The 20,565-nt window shown below is 42.4% G+C and overlaps 1 protein-coding gene across 4 annotated transcripts in view; it reads left to right on the top strand.

The window, feature by feature from the left end:
- KDM3B (lysine demethylase 3B) overlaps positions 1-20,565 on the top strand; it is a 125,381-nt gene that overhangs the window by 56,105 nt on the left and 48,711 nt on the right. For all 4 annotated transcript variants that reach the window (XR_008314922.1, XM_053289585.1, XM_053289584.1 and 1 more), the window contains exons 6-10: positions 9,523-9,591; positions 10,575-11,153; positions 12,621-13,866; positions 16,019-16,220; positions 18,553-18,767. Coding sequence is in view for 3 of the 4 variants with exons in the window: in XM_053289585.1 (XP_053145560.1) it covers positions 9,523-9,591; positions 10,575-11,153; positions 12,621-13,866; positions 16,019-16,220; positions 18,553-18,767 (2,311 nt within the window). In the remaining variant the exon portion in view is untranslated. The remainder of the gene's footprint in view (positions 1-9,522; positions 9,592-10,574; positions 11,154-12,620; positions 13,867-16,018; positions 16,221-18,552; positions 18,768-20,565) is intronic.

The following is a 20,565-nucleotide window of genomic DNA, read 5'->3' as shown; positions in this document are numbered from 1 at the left end:
GACAACTGATAGCCATGACACGTGCTTGCTTTGCTTAGGGGAGCAGCACAACCCGGCGATGTGCAAGTTATGTTGCTCGTTCTCAAAACAAACTCTGAAGAACCAAGCACTTCATCTACGGAGAGCCTTTGATTTGTTCATCAATCATATTTCTTCACTGCCTTATATGTATATCTCTAGGCGGTGTACGAAATTTAAAATACTTAAAAGTTACAAATTAAAATACATAAAAGACAATAGAATAACATAGATATTAAAACACATTTTAAAATTATTAAAATTAATTCTAATTAAAAGCCTGCGAGAACAAGAGAGTCTTGAGGTTCTGCCTGAAAACAAACAGAGAAGGAGATGTTCTTATTTCAGTAGGGAGCATATTCCAAAGTCCTGGGCAGCCACAGAGAAAGCACTCTTTCAACCACTCTCTTAAGTAGCCTGGGCCTAAGCCGTTAAGGGCTTGATAGGTAATAACCAGCACTTTGTATTTCACCCAGAAACATATTGGCAGCCAGTGCAGTTTTTTCAAAACTTTTATTATGTGTCCTTTCGTGTTGTCCCAGAAACCCAATCTGGCTGCCGCATTCTGTAGTTTCTGGAATATATACAAAGGCAGCCCCACATAGAGTGCATTACAGTAGTCAAGCCTGGAGGTTACTAGCATGTGTAGCACTGTTTTAAGGTCATTCACCTCTAGAAATAGACATAGCTGAAGTATCAGCCCAAGCTGATAAAAAGCTCTCCTGGCCTCTACCTCAACCTGAGGAACCAGGGAGAGCTTTGGGTCCAGGAGCACTCCCAGACTACGTATCTGATCTTTTATGGGGAGTGTAACCCCATCCAGAACAGGCAGCACTAAACCATCTCTTGGATCCTCCTTGCCCCCCACAGTCAGTACCTCCGTCTCATTTGGATTCAACTTCAGTTTGTTATCCCTCATCCAGCCCATTACTTCCTCCAGGCAGGCATTTATTAGGGAAGATATGCCATTTCCTGATGAGGTCGACATGGAGAAGGAGATCTGGGTATCATCAGCATATTGATAACTCCCATCACCAAACCTCCTGATAATCTCTCCCCACGGTTTCATGTAGATGTTAAAGAGCATTAGAGACAGTATTGAGCCTTCTGGAACTCCATACTTCAGTTCTCGCTTAGCAGAACAACAGTCTCCAAGCGACACCATCTGGAATCTGCCAGAGAGGTAGGAGTGGAACCACTGTAAAAGAGTGCCACCCAATCCCACCTCCCTCAGACAGTCCAGAAGGATACCATGGTCGATGGTATCGAAAGCTGCAGAGAGATCCAAAAGGATCAGCAGTCACACTCGCTCTATCTATAGCCAGTTGGAGATCGTCCATCAGGCCGACCAATGCAGCCTCAACCCCATAGCCCACACGAAAGCCAGTTTGAAGTGGGTCTACACAATCTATATAATCCAAAACTGCCTAGAGCTAAGAGGCCACCGCCCGCTCAACCACCTTGCCCTACCAAGGAAGGTTAGAAACAGGTCTGTAATTAGCTAACTCTGAGGGATCCAGTGTGGTTTTCTTCAAAAGTGGTCTAATAATAGCCTCCTTAAGACAAAGATGTATCCTGCCCTCCCTCAGAGAAGCATTTATAACATTTACGAGACCCTCTCTTATGATTCTCAGAAGAGTTAAGCCAAGTTGGGTGAGGGTCAAGAGAACAGGTTGTAGGTCTCACAGTCTGAAGCAGTTTGTCCATTTCCTCAGGAATCACAAACTGAAAATGATCCAATCTAACCCCATGAGAGGAGTTGTTGGACACACCCACAATAGACTCTGTAGTAACTGTAGTAACAGCTTGGCCTGAATAAGAGAGATTGTATCCACAAAAAAGTCATTTAAAATGTCTCGGCGAGTGACTGATGGTTCCTTATATGATGAGGCGCTTCGGCCACCGACACCAAGACTGGCATACTCTTCATCATTGAGGTCGAGCACAGAACTGTGCTCCGAGGAAGCTCTTTCGGTGGAACCTGCAAGAATGCAGTCTAAAGCCACCAAGGAGCAGGAGTTCAATTGTCCAGAAGTGATGGTGAAGAAACACCACCGACACAGGAAGTTCTTCTGCTGAGGATCCCCCTAATTGAAAACGGAGCAAAAGGTCAGATTCCAGGAGGAGTACATCCTCGGCGACAGCATTGCAAACTGTACAAGCTGCTGATGCGGATCGAAACACATCGACATCGGTGTCGAGCGGTGCGGCTACGGCATTGACAGCCCTGAGAAAGATAACCACAGCATCAAAAGTGTTGTTGTCTTCGGTTCCGGAAGAACAGTTGCTGCTCAAGACAACAGGAACGGAACAGCAAAAACTGACAGAAATGTCTCCTGCTTGAACTCCAATACAGTCACCATCGGCAGTAATGCTGCAGCAGGACTACCAAGCAGTGGATTATGAGGGCTTCAGAGAAGAAGAAGCAGGGAAAGAAGATGTTGCCTTAGACCTCAAGACAACAGCATCACTGCTTGCTATCTTAGAATCCTCAAACAGCACACCGTCAGGCTCAACTTTCCAGGGGTTCATGAGCGGAGGGCTCGATATCGAGCAGGACACCGATGAGTGAACACACTTGGTATCAAAAACACCATCAATGTCACCAATAAGAGTACAGCCTTCGACAATGAACCCTATACAACTTATGCCTACGACTACAAACCCAATATGGCTAATGTCACCATTGAGACACACAGGTGACTGAGCAGGGGTGTCGAAACCCATTTCTATTTTTGCATGACCAGGTGTGGGTTATGCCCCATGGAAATCACTGATACAGTATGCAGCCGCGCAGGGTTTGACATTCTCGAATATATCAGGATGTGCACAGTATGGTCAAATCACGCATAGTTGTGGATTTAGACACACCCCTACAGTGGTCTACCCTGCAGATTATGCAGAATATCAAATATGGGAAGTTCAAGAAGAAGCTTTGCACAACGTGCAGCACGTGGCACTACGTTCACCTCTAGCACCAAACAGAGAGCCAAATACAGTACCCACAGTAACATCTACTGCTTGACAAACTTCATCTCCTCTGGCACTGCCAGCCCAGCCAGCACAACCACAGATACTAGTGCAGCCTAAGAAGGTGGCAAAGAAGAAAACACTCCCTGTATTACCCCCAGAGGATGAGGATGATGAGGGAGATGGATATACCACAGATTCATCTGAAACGGATTACCAGGGGTGGTGGTGATGGACCTGATCCTCCAGCAGAAGTGTCTCCTAAAACTTCATTGTCCCCCTCAGAGGAGCTAAAGGCCTATCATGCACAAATAAGATAAATGGTTGAAGCTCTGGGTTTAGAGTTGAAACAACCTGAGGTAGATCTAAAGGACCCGGTCTACAATATGATGGCTAAGGCAAAAGTATCACTCCCAGTGGTGCTTCCCATGCTACCTGCTATTACGAAGGCAGCTTAGTCGGTGTAGGAGGTGCTGCAAATATCAATGCCAATGTCGAGAAAATTAGGATTATTAGAGGGGAATTAGAAGGAAAATTAGAGTACAGGAAGAGGACAACACTAACCTAATGTTCCACTCTTTGCCAAACTCTTGGTCATGAAGTGCGCAGCCTCATGGAAGTGGAGACAGTGACATACTACTCCTGCGGAAAAGGGGAGAAAAATAGATGTATTAGGGAGGGAAATATATGCCACTTCCAGCTTATCTATAAAAATAGCAAATTATGTGGCATGCCTTGTCAGATATGGACATCATTTATGAGATGTTCTTTTCCAGGATTCCACCACAATGATACTGGAAGAATTCCAAGAGAAGTTTGTTTTCACAAACATATGAAAAGACAACAGCTGTGATTAGACAACATGGTGATGAGCCAGCATGGTGTAGTGGCTAGAGTGCTGGACTAGGACTGGGGAGATCCGAGTTCAAATCCCCATTCAGCCATGAAACTAGATGGGTGACTCTGGGCCAGTCACTTCTCTCTCAGCCTAACCTACTTCACAGGGTTGTTGTGAGGAGAAACCTAAGTATGTAGTACACTACTCTGGGCTCCTTGGAGGAAAAGCGGGATATAAACTGTAATAATAATAATTAATAATAATAACTACTCAGCACTTTCAAAGATTTAGCAGAGACTGAATCAAGAGCTATAACAACCGCGGTAACTCTGCGTCGCCATGCTTGCCTACGTTCCATTAATTTGCAACAGGAAATGTGTGACAGGATGGAACATTTGCCTTACAATGGAAAAAGACTCTTTGCGGAAACCACTGATGCAACAATGGGAAAATGGAAAAAATCTAAATATACGGCAAAGACATTTATGGCATCAACAAACACGAATGCATCATCATCCTGTAATCAATCGTTTGGCCGGCAACAGCATCAAGCCACATACAAGCAGCAGGAGAGAAGAGATTTTAGAAGGCAAAACAGGCCCTATCAAAGACATAAGACATTTGGACAACGACAAAAGGGCAAGAACACTAAACCAAATAGAGTTCAGAACAAGAAGACTCTTTGATGGACTGATCCATCCTCTGCAAGCACAACCGGTAACACAAGTAACATCACCTGAGGCACACATCATCTGCTTTGTGCTTGTCAGCAAATTCATCAAGCTGGCAAGTCATGCGCAAGCATGGCACCACATAATATCAGACTAGTGGGTTCTAAAGATTATCAGGTCAGTTTACACAATGGAGTTCAAAGCTTTGCCTCCTTTTCAGGGGGTAAAGTATACGAAACCAACTCCAGTGCTTCTGGAAGAAATACAAATATTACTGAAGAAACAGGCTATTGTGCCAGTGCAGTGGGTGAAGAGGTTGACCAGCTCTTACTCCCAGTATTTCCAATTCCCCAAGAAAGATGGAGGGATATGGGCTATAATGGACTTGAGGGAGCTCAATGTGTATATTCAGACACGCAAATTCAGGATGACGACGTTGCAGGGAATTATGCATCTTCTAAGCAAAGAGGAATGGGCAGCTACACTAGACTTGAAGGATGCGTACTTCCATGTGGGAAAAAGGGAGATTCATCTCAAGTATCTAAGATCATAGTAGGCGATACAGTGTACCAATATATGGTTCTGCCATTTGGCTTGTCAGCAACACCATGGGTGTTGACAAAGGTGATGGCAGTCATGGTGGCATACTTAAGAACAGAGGACATAGTGATCTTCCCATTTTTAGATGACTGGCTCATGGTCAGCAACGACAAAGGTTACTTTCACACATTCAGTTTGTACTATGTCTATTGGAGGACCTAGGCATCAAGGTCAACTGGAAGAAGTCACACTTAGCACCACAGAAACGAATAAGTTACATAGGTGCAGAGCTGGTTATGCAATCAAAGAGAGCTTACTTGCCATTGGACAGATATTAGCTAATCAAAGACCTAATACACCAGATCACCTTAATATCTCAGCAACCAGCAGAAGTGATTCAGAGGCTGATGGGGTTGCTGGCGTCCTGCAATGCCACAGTGTGCTACACAAAGCTGTGGATGCGGACCTTGCAAATGTGGTATCTAAGAAATTTCCATCCCAACCAGGACAGCCAACAAAAGTTACTCACTCTGCCTCAAAGAGTGATAGATGCGTTGGGTTGGACATTGCGCACACATCTGCAATCCGGAATGCCGTTCAAACCCAATATTCCAACACGATGGGTGACAACAGATGCCTCTCTGTAGGGATGGGGCATGCATTGTGGAAGCCATCAAGTGCAGGGTCAGTGGATGAAGCACCAAAGACAAATGCATATAAATTACCTTGAGCTCTTATCTATCTATCCATCCATCTATCTATCTATCTATCTATCTATCTATCTATCTATCTATCTATCTATCTGTATACCGCCCCAACCCAAAGTCTCAGGGCGGTTCACAACAAAAACAAAACATTAAAATCAATTAAATGCTAAAAACAGTTTAAAACAAATCAATAAATAATCCAAAATTTAAGAAGTTAAAAAGCTAAAATGTCTGGGTAAAAAGATAAGTCTTCAGACACTTTTTAAAAGCCGAGAGATGGGGAGACTCTTATTCCCATGGGAAGTGCGTTCCAAAGTCTCAGGGTGACAACAGACAAGGCGCGTCCCTGGGTGGCCACCAGGCGACATGAAGGTAGCCACAGACGAGCCTCCCCTGATGTACGCAGTGAATGATGGGGATCATGCAGAAGAAGACGCTCTCTTAAGTACCATGGGCCTAAGCTATTTAGGGCTTTATAGGTTATAACCAGCACTTTGTATTTTGCCTGGAAACTTATTGGCAGCCAGTGCAACTCTTGTAATATAGGAATAATATGGTCTCTTCAAGATGACCCGGAGACCAACCTGGCTGCCACATTTTGTACTAATTGTAGTTTCCGGACTACGTACAAAGGCAGCCCCACATAGAGCGCATTGCAGTAGTCAAGTCTGGAGGTTACCAGCAAGTGTACTACTGTCCTGAGATCATGAACCTTAGCAGTGTTTTTGGTATTGAAGGCGTTCAGACCACTCCTACAAGGAGAGTAGTGAAGGTCCATCTAGACAATACAACAGCAATTTCATATCTAAACAAACTGGGAGGCATGGTGTTTCGCTCCCTTTGTTTGCTGAGCCAGCAGTTGGAATGGTGTGAATCAGAACATACACCCATCGGCAATGCACATAAGGGGAGAGGACAATGTACAGGCAGACGAGCTCAGTCGCATGCGTCTAAAGAACTAACACCACGAGTGGGAATTGAGCAGTGCATATTTAAAAACAGTCTTCAACAAATGGGGTTGGCCAACAATAGACTGGTTTGCAACTGTTGCCAACAAAAAGTGTCAGAGATACTGCTTATGTGCAGGACACAGCAGGGGATCATTGGGTGATGATTTCCAATATGTGTGGACCAAGGGCCTGTTCTGCCTATTCCCACCACAGCCACTAATATCTCAAGTCAAAGTTCAAAGCAACTGTTTGGATAAGTCTTTAGCAAAGTCCAGCATGGAACACTTGTCCTTGCCATTTTATCAATGATGGCATTTGAAGGAATAGCAAACCTTGAAAAAGAACGGAATATTGTTGGAGAATTTAGCAACTTTACACAAGAAGAACTGTTGCTGTGGATAAAAACAAACACAAAACAAGATGCTGCTTTTGCAGGTACAGTGCTTACAATGGCGAGTGTAAAATTATCTGCACTTCGACCTATCGTAAATCATCGACATTATGAAGATGCGGATTCGTGGGCACAAACAAAAATAGTTTGTTCTATGTACAGTTGGAAGCCAGCAAAAGAAGTTAAAAGAGAATTGCTAAAGTTGGGAGTAAATTATTACATCTTGGAAAAATACTGGTGCTTGGAGAGAACTAAGCCTGGCTGCAGCATTCCAGAAATTTGGGATATAGAAGACCTTAACAACGTTGGGAAAATCCCCTTATGCAGCATCCTGAGCAAAGATTCCAGGCCATATTTCAGAACAGTGTTCAACAATGAATTATCCAAAATATTAGAAATTACCAAGGAATGACAGTATTTGTTTATAAACTGGGAATTGTTTAAAGCTCTGAATTTCTTGTTCGTATATTAACAATTAAATATTTTTATTGTTTAACTGTTTAATAGTTTTATATTGTTCTAAATGTTTTGCAAACCATCTTGGGATTCTTTTAATGAAAGGCGGTATAAAAATCTAACAAATAAATAAAGTCCTGACGCGAATGCTGAGGGATGACACCAGGGGAACACTAGTGACCCCATAGTGGCCCAGATAGCCATGGTTCACACCATTACCAAGGCACTCAAATGGGGTATACCACAAATTCCCACACCATCCGGATCTGTTGAGCCAGAACAGAGGGGCGGTGCAGCATCTATAAGTAAGAACACTAAGGCTGACAGCGTGGAGAATCGGGTACTAGATAAAATATTACTGAATAAAAGAAGGCGTTCAATGAGATGCAACTATAATAGCAAGTGGAAATGATTCAAACTGTACACTAAGAAGCAGGGTCCCCCCCCCCCCAAGGAAAGCTACAGTGAGGCAAGTCCTGCTCTACATGACAACTCTGAAAATGGGAGGATTGGCAAACGTGTCCCTCAGGGTTCATTTGGTGGCAATATCATCTGAACACAAGGGATGGGATGGCACAACAGTATTCTTCCACCCGGAGTGCAAGAAATTCCTAAAGGGCTTGAACAACTTGTACCCACCTGTTAAAAGGCCAATGGAGCAATGGAGTTTGTCACTAGTATTGTCTGTGCTAACCAGACGTCGGTAACTTTGAACCATTAGGGGAGACAACATTGCGAGTGAAAACTTTAAAAACAGTGTTTTTAATTGCAATTACTATGGCTAGACAGGTGAGTGAATTGGCAGCGCTAAGAGTGAACCAACCGTATACTCGGTTTTATCCACATAAAATGCTAATGTGAATGGAGCCACAATTCAGATCAAAGATATTAACAGAATTCCACTTAAATGAAGATTTAGTACTACCAACCTTTTCCCAAAACCCTGAGACTGCACTGGAAAAAGGCATTCATTCCTTTGGACATGCGCCGCATGTTGCTGTATTATCTGGACGCAACAAGAAACCTAAGAAAAACAAGCAAGTTATTTGTGGTACATAAGGGGAGGTCCAAGAGGCAACCAGTGTCAAGACAGGGGTTGGCCCAGCTGATAAGGCTAGCATATAAATATCAGGGAAAAGAACCTCTGAAGGTTATTTAAGCACACTACATGAGGGCTTATGCATCTTCTGCTGCTAATCTGGCAGGAATTTCAATGGCAGAGATCTGCAAGGCAGCAACATATTCTTCACACCAACCATTTATAAGGCATTATGCCGTTGACTTGGACTTGACGAAAGATGCAAGCTTTGGAAGGAGTGTTCTGAAGCGAGTGCTGCTATAGCTACAGGGTCTACTGTGCCCACCACCAGTTGCTAAGCTGGATAATCAACCATTCATTATGAATGCAACGGATCACGATCCAGATAAACAGGTTGTTCACCTGTAACTTATAATCTGGAGGTGATCCGTTGTATTCATAAATCCCACCTGGACCTCCCCGCAACAGTAAAAACAACAACAAAACAGGAATGCTAAAGAAAAACTGAGCAAGAACATGCCCCAACTGCCGAAAATAACAGAGGCATGGAGCACGTGCAGGGCAGTTGGAGGTGTAGCAAGGAGCTAGTCAATCTATCTGAGAGGTCCCTGCACAGGTGCAGAACTCATTCATTATGAATACAACGGATCATCTCCAGATCATAAGTTACAGGTGAGCGACCCATTTTTCTCCCTATTTATCACCCTTCAGTGGTCCATGGCTGAGTGTTCCCTGCTCTGTCTGCCAGATAAAATACTGAGTACAATAAAAGATGGGGAAAGAGAGCAAAGTCTGAGATGTAAAGGTAGCAGATGAAATGGCTTGAAAAAGAAAAGGTGGATGAAGAGGAACATTGGAGAAACTAAAAGGTGTTTTGTGACTATGTTAACACTTTTCAATATTGTCTCCCTGTTTCTTCCTTGTCTACCACATAACAATTAGACTGGTGAAATCAAGTCAGTGGATCCTCGACTGATTCATGTAGTGATGGACAACTCTGCTCTGAATGAGGTACTCTGTTAGCATCAGGTCATGACATAAACAATTACATTGGTACAAAATATTTGTCCTATTATGTTAACTTAAATGAACCTCTCTTTTTGGAGCTTGTGTTGCTTGTTTTAATAGTTTGCCTTGAGAATTAAGCAAGTGGGTCTGGATTAGTTTTGGACAGCCTTTTTTCCTGTTGAATGCTGATATTTAAATGTGTTGTGTTTAAAGCAGTGTATTAGTTCAGTGGCTAGGTTTCCTGCTTGCTTCAGATAGGTGAAAATGATTCTGATTTCATCTGACTCTTTTGGAGGAAGAGCGGGATATAAATGTAATAATCATCATAGTCATCATCATCCTCGTGGTGTAGCGGTTAGAGTGCCGGACTAGGACCGGGGAGACCCGAGTTCAAATTCGCATTCATCCATGATACTAGCTGGGTGACTCTGGGCCAGTCACTTCTCTCTCAGCCTAACCTACATCACAGGGTTGTTGTGAGAATAAACTCAAGTATGTAGTACACCGCTCTGGGCTCCTTGGAGGAAGAGCGGGATATAAATGTAAAAATAAATAAAAATAAAAAATAAAATAAAAATCATCGACATAGCCATACCAGGGGTAGCAGAATAGAAGAAAAAGAAATAGAAAAAAAATCACAAAATACAAAGATCTACAAATTGAAATTGAAAGGCTGTGGCAGAAAAAGACCAAAATAATCCCAGTGGTAATTGGCGCCCTGGGTGCAGTTCCAAAAGACCTTGAAGAGCACCTCAACACCATAGGGGCCACAGAAATCACCATCAGCCAATACAAAAAGCAGCTTTACTGGGAACAGCCTATATTCTGCGACGATATCTGTAACAACAGCAACAACATTGACAATAAAATTCAGCCATCCCAGGTCCTTGGGAAGGACTCGATGTCTGGATAAAACAAACCAGTCAATAACACCTGTCTGACTGTGTAAATAAATAAATAAATAATGTGCTTTTTATTTATTATAGGGAGGGTCTGCAAAGGCAACAAAGCCCTCAAAAGGGAAAAAGAAGAGAGAAAGCGTGGAAGGGAAAGATGGACGAAGGAGGAAAAATGCTTCTGATGCTGGGTGTGATCATGCTACAAAGAAGCTAAAGGAGAGGGGCGAAGTGGATAGTAATGGGAATGATGGAGGTGAGGCAAACAGAGCAGCCTGGAAGGGAACTGTCACCAGTGACACAGCTCTGGATCCAAGGGCCAAGCAGCAGCCTCCATTTGTTCCTCAAATTAACCGCAATATTCGCTTTGCCACATACACCAAGGAGAATGGCCGGACTCTTGTGGTACAGGATGAACCAGTAGGGGCTGATGCACCTATACCCTTCACTCCCTTTTCTTCAGCAGCTTCCCAACAACTGCTGAGTGGAGCTGGAAATCAAGAGATAGCAACATCTTTAGAACAGGCTAACCAAGGTCTGGTAGCTGTACCAGCAGTAATTACTACAGCTGGACCGGCACCAACTACTGTTCGGATTTCTGATACTGGCCTTTCTTCAGTTACTGGACAAGAAAAACAGAAAGCAGGTCATTTGCAGGCCCAGGGAGAGGTAAGTTGCATACAGCCAGCATAATAATACAATAATATCTTGCTTAGCACCTTAATTGTGTTCAAAACACTTCCCATACATTATTTTGTTGTAATCCTTACAGTAGCCCTGTAAAGATACATAAAGAAGTACAGTGAGAAAATGTATGAGTCTGGAAACCTTTTCCCTGTGTCAGTAGATGCTTGTGGAATATGCTGGGTTGTAAATTTTGCACATGTGTTGCTAAACGTGCAGTACGTTCCCCTCTGCATCCTTAGGAGAGACATGTCTTCCATAGTAAAGAAAACTGACTCTCAAAACCTTTAGAATGCCTTAAATCTCTTAATTTTTTAAAAAACCACAACAATCTGAGAAATTGATGTATACAGGTGGACCTCGTTATCTGCAGATTTGCATATCCACAGTTGGGGAAAACATACTTAGCCTTGGCATATGTGTGGGGGGGAACCCAAAACATGCTGGCCTCACATATCCGCGCATTGGAGGTGGCCGGAAATGACCATGGAGGTCATTTCCAGCTACCATTTTCTTTGATGGAGCCACAAAATGGCTCCTGTCTTTGTGGGAAAATAGAAAGAAAGAAAAATGCCGATTTGGGACCACAGCATGACTTGGGGCAGCAGAGCAATGTAAGAACACCCCACCCCACCCCCCAGTGAAATTCATCTGATTTTAGGCCGTTTCCGGCCGACCAAGAGCATAGCACCTGTGATCCCATAGGTTCCCTTAACTTGATATTCACGGCTTCCATATCTGTGGCTGCAGCCCAGAATGGAACCCCTGCAAATATCGAGGTCCACCTGTACAATTACAGGAGGAAACCCATTAGAAAAATGAGCAAATCAGTTAATCTAATCTCTTATAGTTAGAGCAATAAATAATTTCAGAATGCACTTTGTGTTTGTGGGGTGGGTGTTCCTACAGGTGGACCTTATTATTTGTGGTACCGCTATTCATGGTTCTGTGTATTCGCAGTTGGAGAATAGACACCTGACCTTAATATCCATGGATACAAAAGGGTGAAAACCTGCATATCCGTGGTTCCTAGGTGGCTGGAAATGATCTCTGAGGTCATTTCTGGCCACCATTTTTATGAAAGAAGCCATTTTGTGGCTCATTTGCTTTAAAAAAATGGACTTTTTTCAGAAAAGTGGCAGATTTGTCACTTGAGGGGGGGCATTGCTGGACTCCTGGAGACCATGGTATGGCACTTTATTTCAGTTACCTATGTCGGTTTGTGTTGTTTCTAACCCTTTTTTCCAGTCTAAAGGAACATAACCCCCTGATTCCCATTGCGTCAGTGCCTCATTATCTGCAGTTGTAGCGGAGAATGAAACTCCTTTGGATAATGAGGTCCACCTGTACGGTATTATGTTCTTGTCAGAATTCTGAAGTTATGCTTGCAAAGATGCAATGGGTGCTTGAGAGAAAAGTATAATTAGTTGATGATATCTAATTTTGTTTCAGAGTTCTCAAAATTCAATGTTGGCTTCACCAGGATTTGGAACAACACACCCAAGTGCTTCCCAGCCTGTAGTGTTTGATAGTGGGCGAAGCCAATCCAATGGAGTACTGGCTCCAGAAAAGAAGCCTCTTGGATTTCCATTTGGTGGTAGCACTGGTCATGAGGTTCAGAAAGACTCCAATTTGTCAAACAACTTGTTTTTTCAGTGCATGTCCCAGAATCTTCCCTCCAGCAATTACTTCACAGCCTTATCAGAGAATCTGGCTGAAGAGCCCGCTAGTCAGGACTCATTAAAAAAAAGTTCAGAAAGCCTGAGTTTGGGCATCTGCAAAGCTAAAGGTCTTGCAGGAGAAACTAAACCTGGGACTCAGTCTGGCAGTTCTGTAGACCGGAAGCTGCCAGTGGAGTCTATGCCCACCCTTACTCCAGCTTTCCCCCGAAACCTCTTAAGTACTCGACCTCCAGATAATCATGAGAATATTTTCTTGCAGCCCCCCAAACTGTCACGAGAGGAGCCCTCAAATCCTTTTCTGGCATTTGCAGAAAAATCAGAACTCAGTCCTTTCAGTAGCTTTGCATCTCCATCTCAGCCAGGAGTATCTACTACTACTCCTTCAGTTCTCTGTTCCAAGGCTGCTTCTGGCTGGCCAGATTTGCACACCTCAACAGACTCTCTAACAAAAAAGAAGAGCCTGTTTATAACGACTGATTCCTCCAAGATGCTTTGCAGTGCACCTAGTTCAACACTTTTTGCCGGTGTTCAAAGTTCGTCGACTCTAGGGAATGGCCGTTCCAGTTCGCCCATCAGCAGCCTGACGCAGCCTATTGAAATGCCCACACTCTCCTCCAGTCCAACAGAAGAAAAGCCATCTGTTGGGCCTGGGCAGCAGGACAATCCTCTTATGAAAACTTTTTCTAATGTGTTTGGCAGACATCCGGCTGGCTTTTTCTCTTCACAGGCAGACATACCACTGGAGAACAAAGCTCCCTTTGAAACTGTGAAAAGGTTCTCCCTAGATGAGCGGAGCATGCCATCCAAGCAGGATTCTGATTCTAGCACCAATAGCGATCTTTCAGATATGAGTGATTCTGAGGAGCAACTGCACTCCAAAGCTTGTCTGAAGGGAATCCCAGAGCATCTGATTGGGAAATTGGGTCCCAATGGCGAGCGCAATGCTGAACTACTAATGGGCAAGGGAAAAGGGAAACAAACCCCGAAGGGCAGGCCTCGCACAGCCCCCCTTAAAGGTGAAGGTTTTAAAGGCAGAGTTGAATTTGGTGAAGGCTGAATATTGGCTATTTTGTTCTGTACTTGTGTATCTACTGTGTGATCTGCACCTTTGCATAAACCTGCCCTCTGTGTATCTAACCAGTGTAATGACATGAGGGAAAATGTTTAGGATTCTCAGACAATTAAGCTTATAAGATGCTGAGTTTCTGTAACCAAGAGAGGGATTTGTACAGATAAATACATTTAGGATGCAAGGTTACTTAAGACTGCTAGTGTCTAAAGGTTGTTCTGGGGAAATAAATTGTGCAGTCTCCAAAGGTGTGCTCAGTGTTCCCTCTAATCTTTTTCATCTGTGTATGGAATGAGTTTTGTTCTGGGTGGCAATATCAAGGCAATATGCACGCACATGCATTCAGAATGGGGCCTTCCTGATGCAACCTGAATGGGATCTAAAATTAACTGAGCATAAAAAACGTGTGTGTGTGTGTGTGTGTGTGTGTGTGTGTGTGTGTGTGTGTGTACACATGTGCATGCCTTAGAGGGAACACTGGTGTGTATCTAGTTTTCTATCCAAATACATCTAAATTCTGTGGGTTGGATTCAAAAGTGCCCTGCCCCATGCAGAAGGTGTCCTCTGCCTGTGGAAGAACTGCTTTACACTTTGCACCAGAGTGTTATGTGAAAAAAGTCAAATGAAATCCAAAGATTCTCGTCTGCTTGCATGTTCCCTTGCACAAGCCAAATAATAAATCTGCTCTATTGCACCACTACATGAGCTCTTGTTCAGAATCTTGCATAAGCATTTGTAGAACAGCAGTAGTGCCTGACTTACTTCTGCTCACAGTTCTTTGTGTCTGATACTGTAATTGGGAAAAGCCAGCATAAATTATGGAAGCTTTCTGTTGTGCTTAAATTATCTTTCTCCCTCTTCATTTATTCCAGTTTTTGAAATGATAATTATTTGGCAAGAATTTAGATGGTGAAGGCAGAAGGACTGATGGGGGAATATAAGGGCAAAAAATGTGTAGGGACAGGAAAAGCTAGTCTGGGAATAGAGGCCATAAAAAGTTTATGGCGATATCAAACTACTATACACATTTTCAAACGTTTCTCCTCAACCAAACATGCTTTAAAAAACTAGACAAATCTGAAATACTTGCATCTGTCCAGAGACATGTGTCCAGGGACAGTTCATGTTGGGATGAAAGCATTAATTTACATTCAATTCTTGCTTCATATTTTCAAAAACAATTAGCTGGCTGTCCTCTTAAGACTTTGGGACATGAGACTTGGTTGCTGTTAAGAAATGTTTATGCATGAACTGAATGAAAACAGAGGTGATTGCTTGAAATGTAATCTGGTGTTGGTTCAATCAATTCTAGATGGTGCTGCACCTTAAAACTCTAAGGGTGGGCCTAATCACCAGGAAGTCTGGTTCCTGGGGAGTGTATGCTCGCAGTGGGTGTGTTGTCCAAACCCACCGGCTGAGGGTTCCTGAGCCCTCTACCTGACCTTTGCATGACTTCCATAACCAAGGTTTGAAGTTGGGTGGAGAATGTCTGGCAGAGCAAGCACTGTCCAGCAACTGGAATTCCCAGTGATTGTGCGAAGCCCCCTTATTTTACCTTCCTATCCAACCCTTTGATCTGTGGAGGAAGAATAGGGTTGTAGCCTGGTGGGAGGCCAAATAGCCATTAAGGTTACCCTATGCACTTAGTGTTTAATAGGCATTTACCTTGTATTAAAGGTTTTTTAATGGGGATGCACAAGTCCTATGCATACTTTAGGTTTGATGGGAAACACAAGGAGGAAGTGGGATTGTACCTACTATCACTCGTGCCTGATCTTTACATGTTGGATGTTGCATTTTGTTTTGGGAACTTTGCACATGTAATCCCAATCCGTGCAATCAGTTCAATGATTTTTAGGATGTGGAAATCATACCTACCTGCTGGATCATACCTACCTATTGTGGCCTTTATGGAGATATGACAACCATTGTTGGTTAGGTACAGTCCTGCCCATCCACTGTATGTGGGCTCCTGGTCGAAGATAACCTTTGTATAGTCCTACCTTTTACAAAGGTCAAGCTTAACCATTACTTGGAAGCTGACTGCCTTTTCCACTGTAGTTTAACTGAAGCAGTGAAAATGTTGCTTTGCCCCATAGTTGGCCAGTCGGTACTGAAAGACATGAGCAAGGTGAGGAAGCTGAAGCAGTCAGGAGAACCGTTCCTCCAAGATGGATCCTGCATCAATGTAGCCCCTCATCTGCACAAGTGCCGAGAGTGCCGTCTGGAACGCTACCGGAAGTTCAAAGAGCAGGAGCAGGATGACTCCACTGTGGCCTGTCGCTTCTTTCACTTCCGCAGGTAATGAAGCTCTCTGTTTAATAAATAGCAGGGTGTGTCTTGCTCTTATTTTTCTCAGGAATGTCATTTTGTTTGTAATATCACTTTAGTTTATACTCTGCGATGATGGCTACAGTTCCTGCTGTATTACAATATAGATCACTTTATATATACATATATATATATATAGAGAGAGAGAGAGAGAGAGAGAGAGAGAGAGAGAAATCGAAGTGTAGTACAAATGTTAAATTCTAGACTTAAAACTCAATTTATGGTTTTGTACCAAACACCTGGAATGAAAGCCTGCCTTTCTATATAGAAGAAGAAACTTAGGGGAAATATTTTATTTATGTGGCAAACATTATAAACCTGATATAGTAGGCCATGTATTGTGGCAAACCATGAATATTTGAGACACTTAGCCAAACAATGTGAACTGCTTCCATCTCATGGAGAAACTCTTGTTCCCCTAAAATCACCATCTTTGTTTCTGGATAATTCTGGGCAATTTATCCATTATCCAGCACACCTCTACTGGATTGAGTGTCCCTTGTGTTCAACTAAGTGATCTTGCATATTGTTTTCTGTGTGAATTGACAGCCAAACAGAAATCTGCTAATTTCACAGTTGCCTCCCTTGGCTCTAAGCAGATGTAATTGGATCATGCGGAAGATGTGTGGACTGCATGGCCAGAGACTTTGAATGATGCGCCTAGATGATATAAAATATGTATTTAATTGCAAATCAATATGTTTTAATTGTAGTAGCGATGAACTGATATGTTGATTCATGGGAGATAGTTCTATCAATGGCTTCTAGTCTGAGGGCTATAGACCACCACCAGCCTAAGAGGCAAGATGCCTCTAAATACCAGTTGCAGGGGAGAAACAGCAGGAGAGAGGGAATTAATCCCTGATTAATTTTTATGACACAATGCAATTTCCAGATATTGAAAATTTTCAACCCTGCAGCATTCCCTGGCTACTGCGATCTTTTACTCTTGCCTGTGGGCTTCCGAGAGGCATCAGGTGGGCAGCTGTATGAAACAGGATGCTGGTCTAGATGGGCCTGATCCAGCAGGGCTGTTATGTTCTTATGCATTCTTATTTAAGAAATGCATTCATGAAAAACAAAATGGGAAACTTGAGTTGCTTTAAAATATTTATATAACAGATTAAAGTCACCTTAATGTGTATCAGTCCATCTTGCAAGGTAGACACATACTTAAGAAGAGGATGGTTGGTAATTAAATGTCCTCTTTGCTAATAGAAAACTTTGCCTTGAACTTTGCCTTTCAAATGGGTACATCTTAGTGTGTATTCATGAAAGATGTGAATGAAGTTAAGATGCTAATAATATGCACAAAAGCTTAAGCTGCTCAGCAGGAAGCAAGTGAAAGTGTGGTCAAACTAGCTTAGAACCAGTTTCATTGGGAGTAGCAAAGCTAGTGTATTAATAAAAACTGCTAATACACATATCTTTTTGATAGTCTTAAACTACATCTCTCCCTATGTGCAAGTACAGGTTTTTTAGCTGGGTGTCAACTCATTTGTAGAGAGATGAAAAGCAGTGATGAGAATGAAGCATGTAGGTAATAATAGTGTTCATGCATATCAAGTAATCGTGTGGTTTTTGTGAGGAGTTTTGTTGTAGTGTGTATTTAAAACCAATAATACTGTGAGAAAAATGGTAATCTGTGGCTCTAATTCTAGTACTTTGCTGCTTGCTGGTAAGTAGTTCAAGCTTTCAAACCTATCAGTATGAGATGGGAAAAGCCTATAAGTAATTTTCATATTGTGGTAGCCAGACAAGACTTAAGCCAGGACAAAGGCGACTAAGCTTTGTATATGATTCCATTCCTCAATGCTAGCTAGCTCTATTATACCTAGCTAAAGCAACTTCTTCCTCGTCAGGAGAATGGGAGCAGTTAAAATAGTGAAAATAGCATGGGGTGAAAATAGCATGCAAAATAGCAATAGAAAAACTATCTTGATTTTTTCAGGGAGTGGAGAAAAGCAAAACTCACTTCCCCTTCCCCATACACAGGGCTGCAGAACAAGCTTTCAGTGCAGCAACAGCAGAGTCCTTCCTTCTACCCTTGTAGTGCAACATATGGGCCAATGAAAAATGTTAACCAATTGTAGCATGCCCAAAGAACTGTGCATTAGATATCTATTTTCCATACATAATCATCTGAAAAAGTGAATTTACATGTTTACAACAGCTTAATTTGATATTCAATCCCTGATTAATTTTTATGACACAATGCAATTTCCAGATATTGAAAATTTTCAACCCTGCAGCATTCCCTGGCTACTGCGATCTTTTACTAGCTCATCCTCTTCCGTTGCAGACTGATATTTACACGCAAGGGCATACTACGAGTGGAGGGATTCTTGAACCCCCAACAGAGTGACTCTGATGCTATGAGTTTGTGGATTCCATCTTCCTCTCCTGCAGAAGGAATTGACCTGGAGACTTCTAAATACATTCTGGCTAACGTTGGTGACCAGTTTTGTCAGCTAGTTATGTCTGAGAAGGAGGCAATGATGATGGTAGAGCCACACCGTAAGCTGCTGTTTTGCTTTGTTTGTGTGTGTGTAATGCAGTGGAACTTTATTATGGAAATAGTTTACTCCAACTTAGTTGCTAAGCCCATGAAAGGAAATCACCACCCCCAGAATCTGCTCACCCACTCCATGGTGTGTTGTGGGTTTCTTTAAAAAAAAAAAAAAAAGATTTTGTGCTGCAGCTGTGGCTTCAAACAGCACCGACTCATTTGATGGTGACCCAAAACCGGGCCTTCTCTAGGGTTGCTCCAGGGCTCTGGAATATGCTCCCAAATGAAATCAGAACTTGCCCATCTCTGGCTGTTTTTAAGTGACTTTTGAAAATGCAGCTATTTTTTTCAGGTTTTTAGGTTGTTTTAAATGTTTTGTTGATGTTTGTTCTTATTTTAATTTATTTATATGATTTGAGGTTTTAATTGTTGCTGGGCTTTTATTTTAAACCACCCAGAGGTGTTCTGTGGGGCAGTATATAAATGCAATATATAAATAAAAAAGTTCTGAGAATGATCATGGCAGGTGGCTCTTGGTGGTTGCCAATTTTTTTAATTGAACAAGTCACTTCCTGCTTCATTCTAGACTTAAAAAAATTGGCAACCACTACCATTTTCTCTTTAGTCCTATAACGAGGGAGAAAGTGATTCTTGTTACTTCATAGATTTTTTTTTTTTAAGCTGACTGGCATGAGTCAGCTGCTGCAATTCTTTCTTGGCACTTCTACATACTGTTTCAAGCCAGTAACGCTTAAAAAGATCCATCCCACCATTCCCCCTCCTTAAATTTCTAGGGTGCCTATTTATTTTATTTTTATTTATTTATTTATTTATTTATTATTTTATTTTATTTATTTATTTTTTATTTGTACACCACCTCAAACTTCCGCATCTGGGTGGTTTACAGCAAAAATAAAAATTAAAAATAAAAACAGAAATTAAAACCTTACCACAAGTCTATTTTAAAAGCTTGGTTGAATAAATGTGTCTTTAGAGACTTTTTAAAAGTTGCCAAAGATGGGGAGGCTCGTATTTCAGCAGGGAGCACATTCCAGAGTTTCAAGGCAGCAATAGAGAAGGCCTGTCCCTGAGTAGCCACCAGACGAGCTGGTGGCAATTGCAGATGAATCTCTCTGGATGATCTCAATGGGCAGTGGGGCTCATGGCGAAGAAGATTTATTTTCAATATCCAGGGCCTAAGCTGTTTAAAGCTTTATAGGTTATAACCAACACCTTGTATTTTGTCCAGAAGCTTATTGGTAGCCAGTGTAGTTCTATTAATATAGGAGTAATATGGTCTCTTCAAGATGACCCAGAGACCAACCTGACTGCCACATTCTGTACCAACTGCAGTTTCTGGACTATGTACAAAGGCAACCCCACATAGAGCACATTGCAGTAGTCAAGCCTGGAAGTTAACAGCATATTTACTACTGTTCTGAGGACATTTATCTCAAGAAATGGAGACAGCTGGCATATCAGCTGAAGCTGATCTAAAGCACCTCTGGCCACTGCCTCAGCCTGGGATACCAGGGAGAAAGATTTGGATCCAGAAGCTATCCCAGTGTGACTATAAATCTTAGACCCCTCATTACAGCAAATAGTTAAAGAATAAATCCAGATGGCTTAGGCAGTCAACCAACTAATTTGGTTGATACCTTTTCTTTTAAAGTGGCATGCTAACATAATATAGTGCAATGTAATTTGGCAAAGAGGTACCTTTTAATGTGGTGATTCTCTTTATTTAGCAGGGGGGGAAGTAACTGGCCCTATCTACCCCCAGCACAGTACCTCTGATGACTGTTG

Source organism: Hemicordylus capensis, chromosome 2 (genome assembly GCF_027244095.1).
Source record: "Hemicordylus capensis ecotype Gifberg chromosome 2, rHemCap1.1.pri, whole genome shotgun sequence".
Taxonomy (NCBI): domain Eukaryota; kingdom Metazoa; phylum Chordata; class Lepidosauria; order Squamata; family Cordylidae; genus Hemicordylus; species Hemicordylus capensis.
The sequence above is the reverse complement of the archived record's forward strand: the minus strand, read 5'-3'. Positions and strand labels throughout refer to the sequence as shown.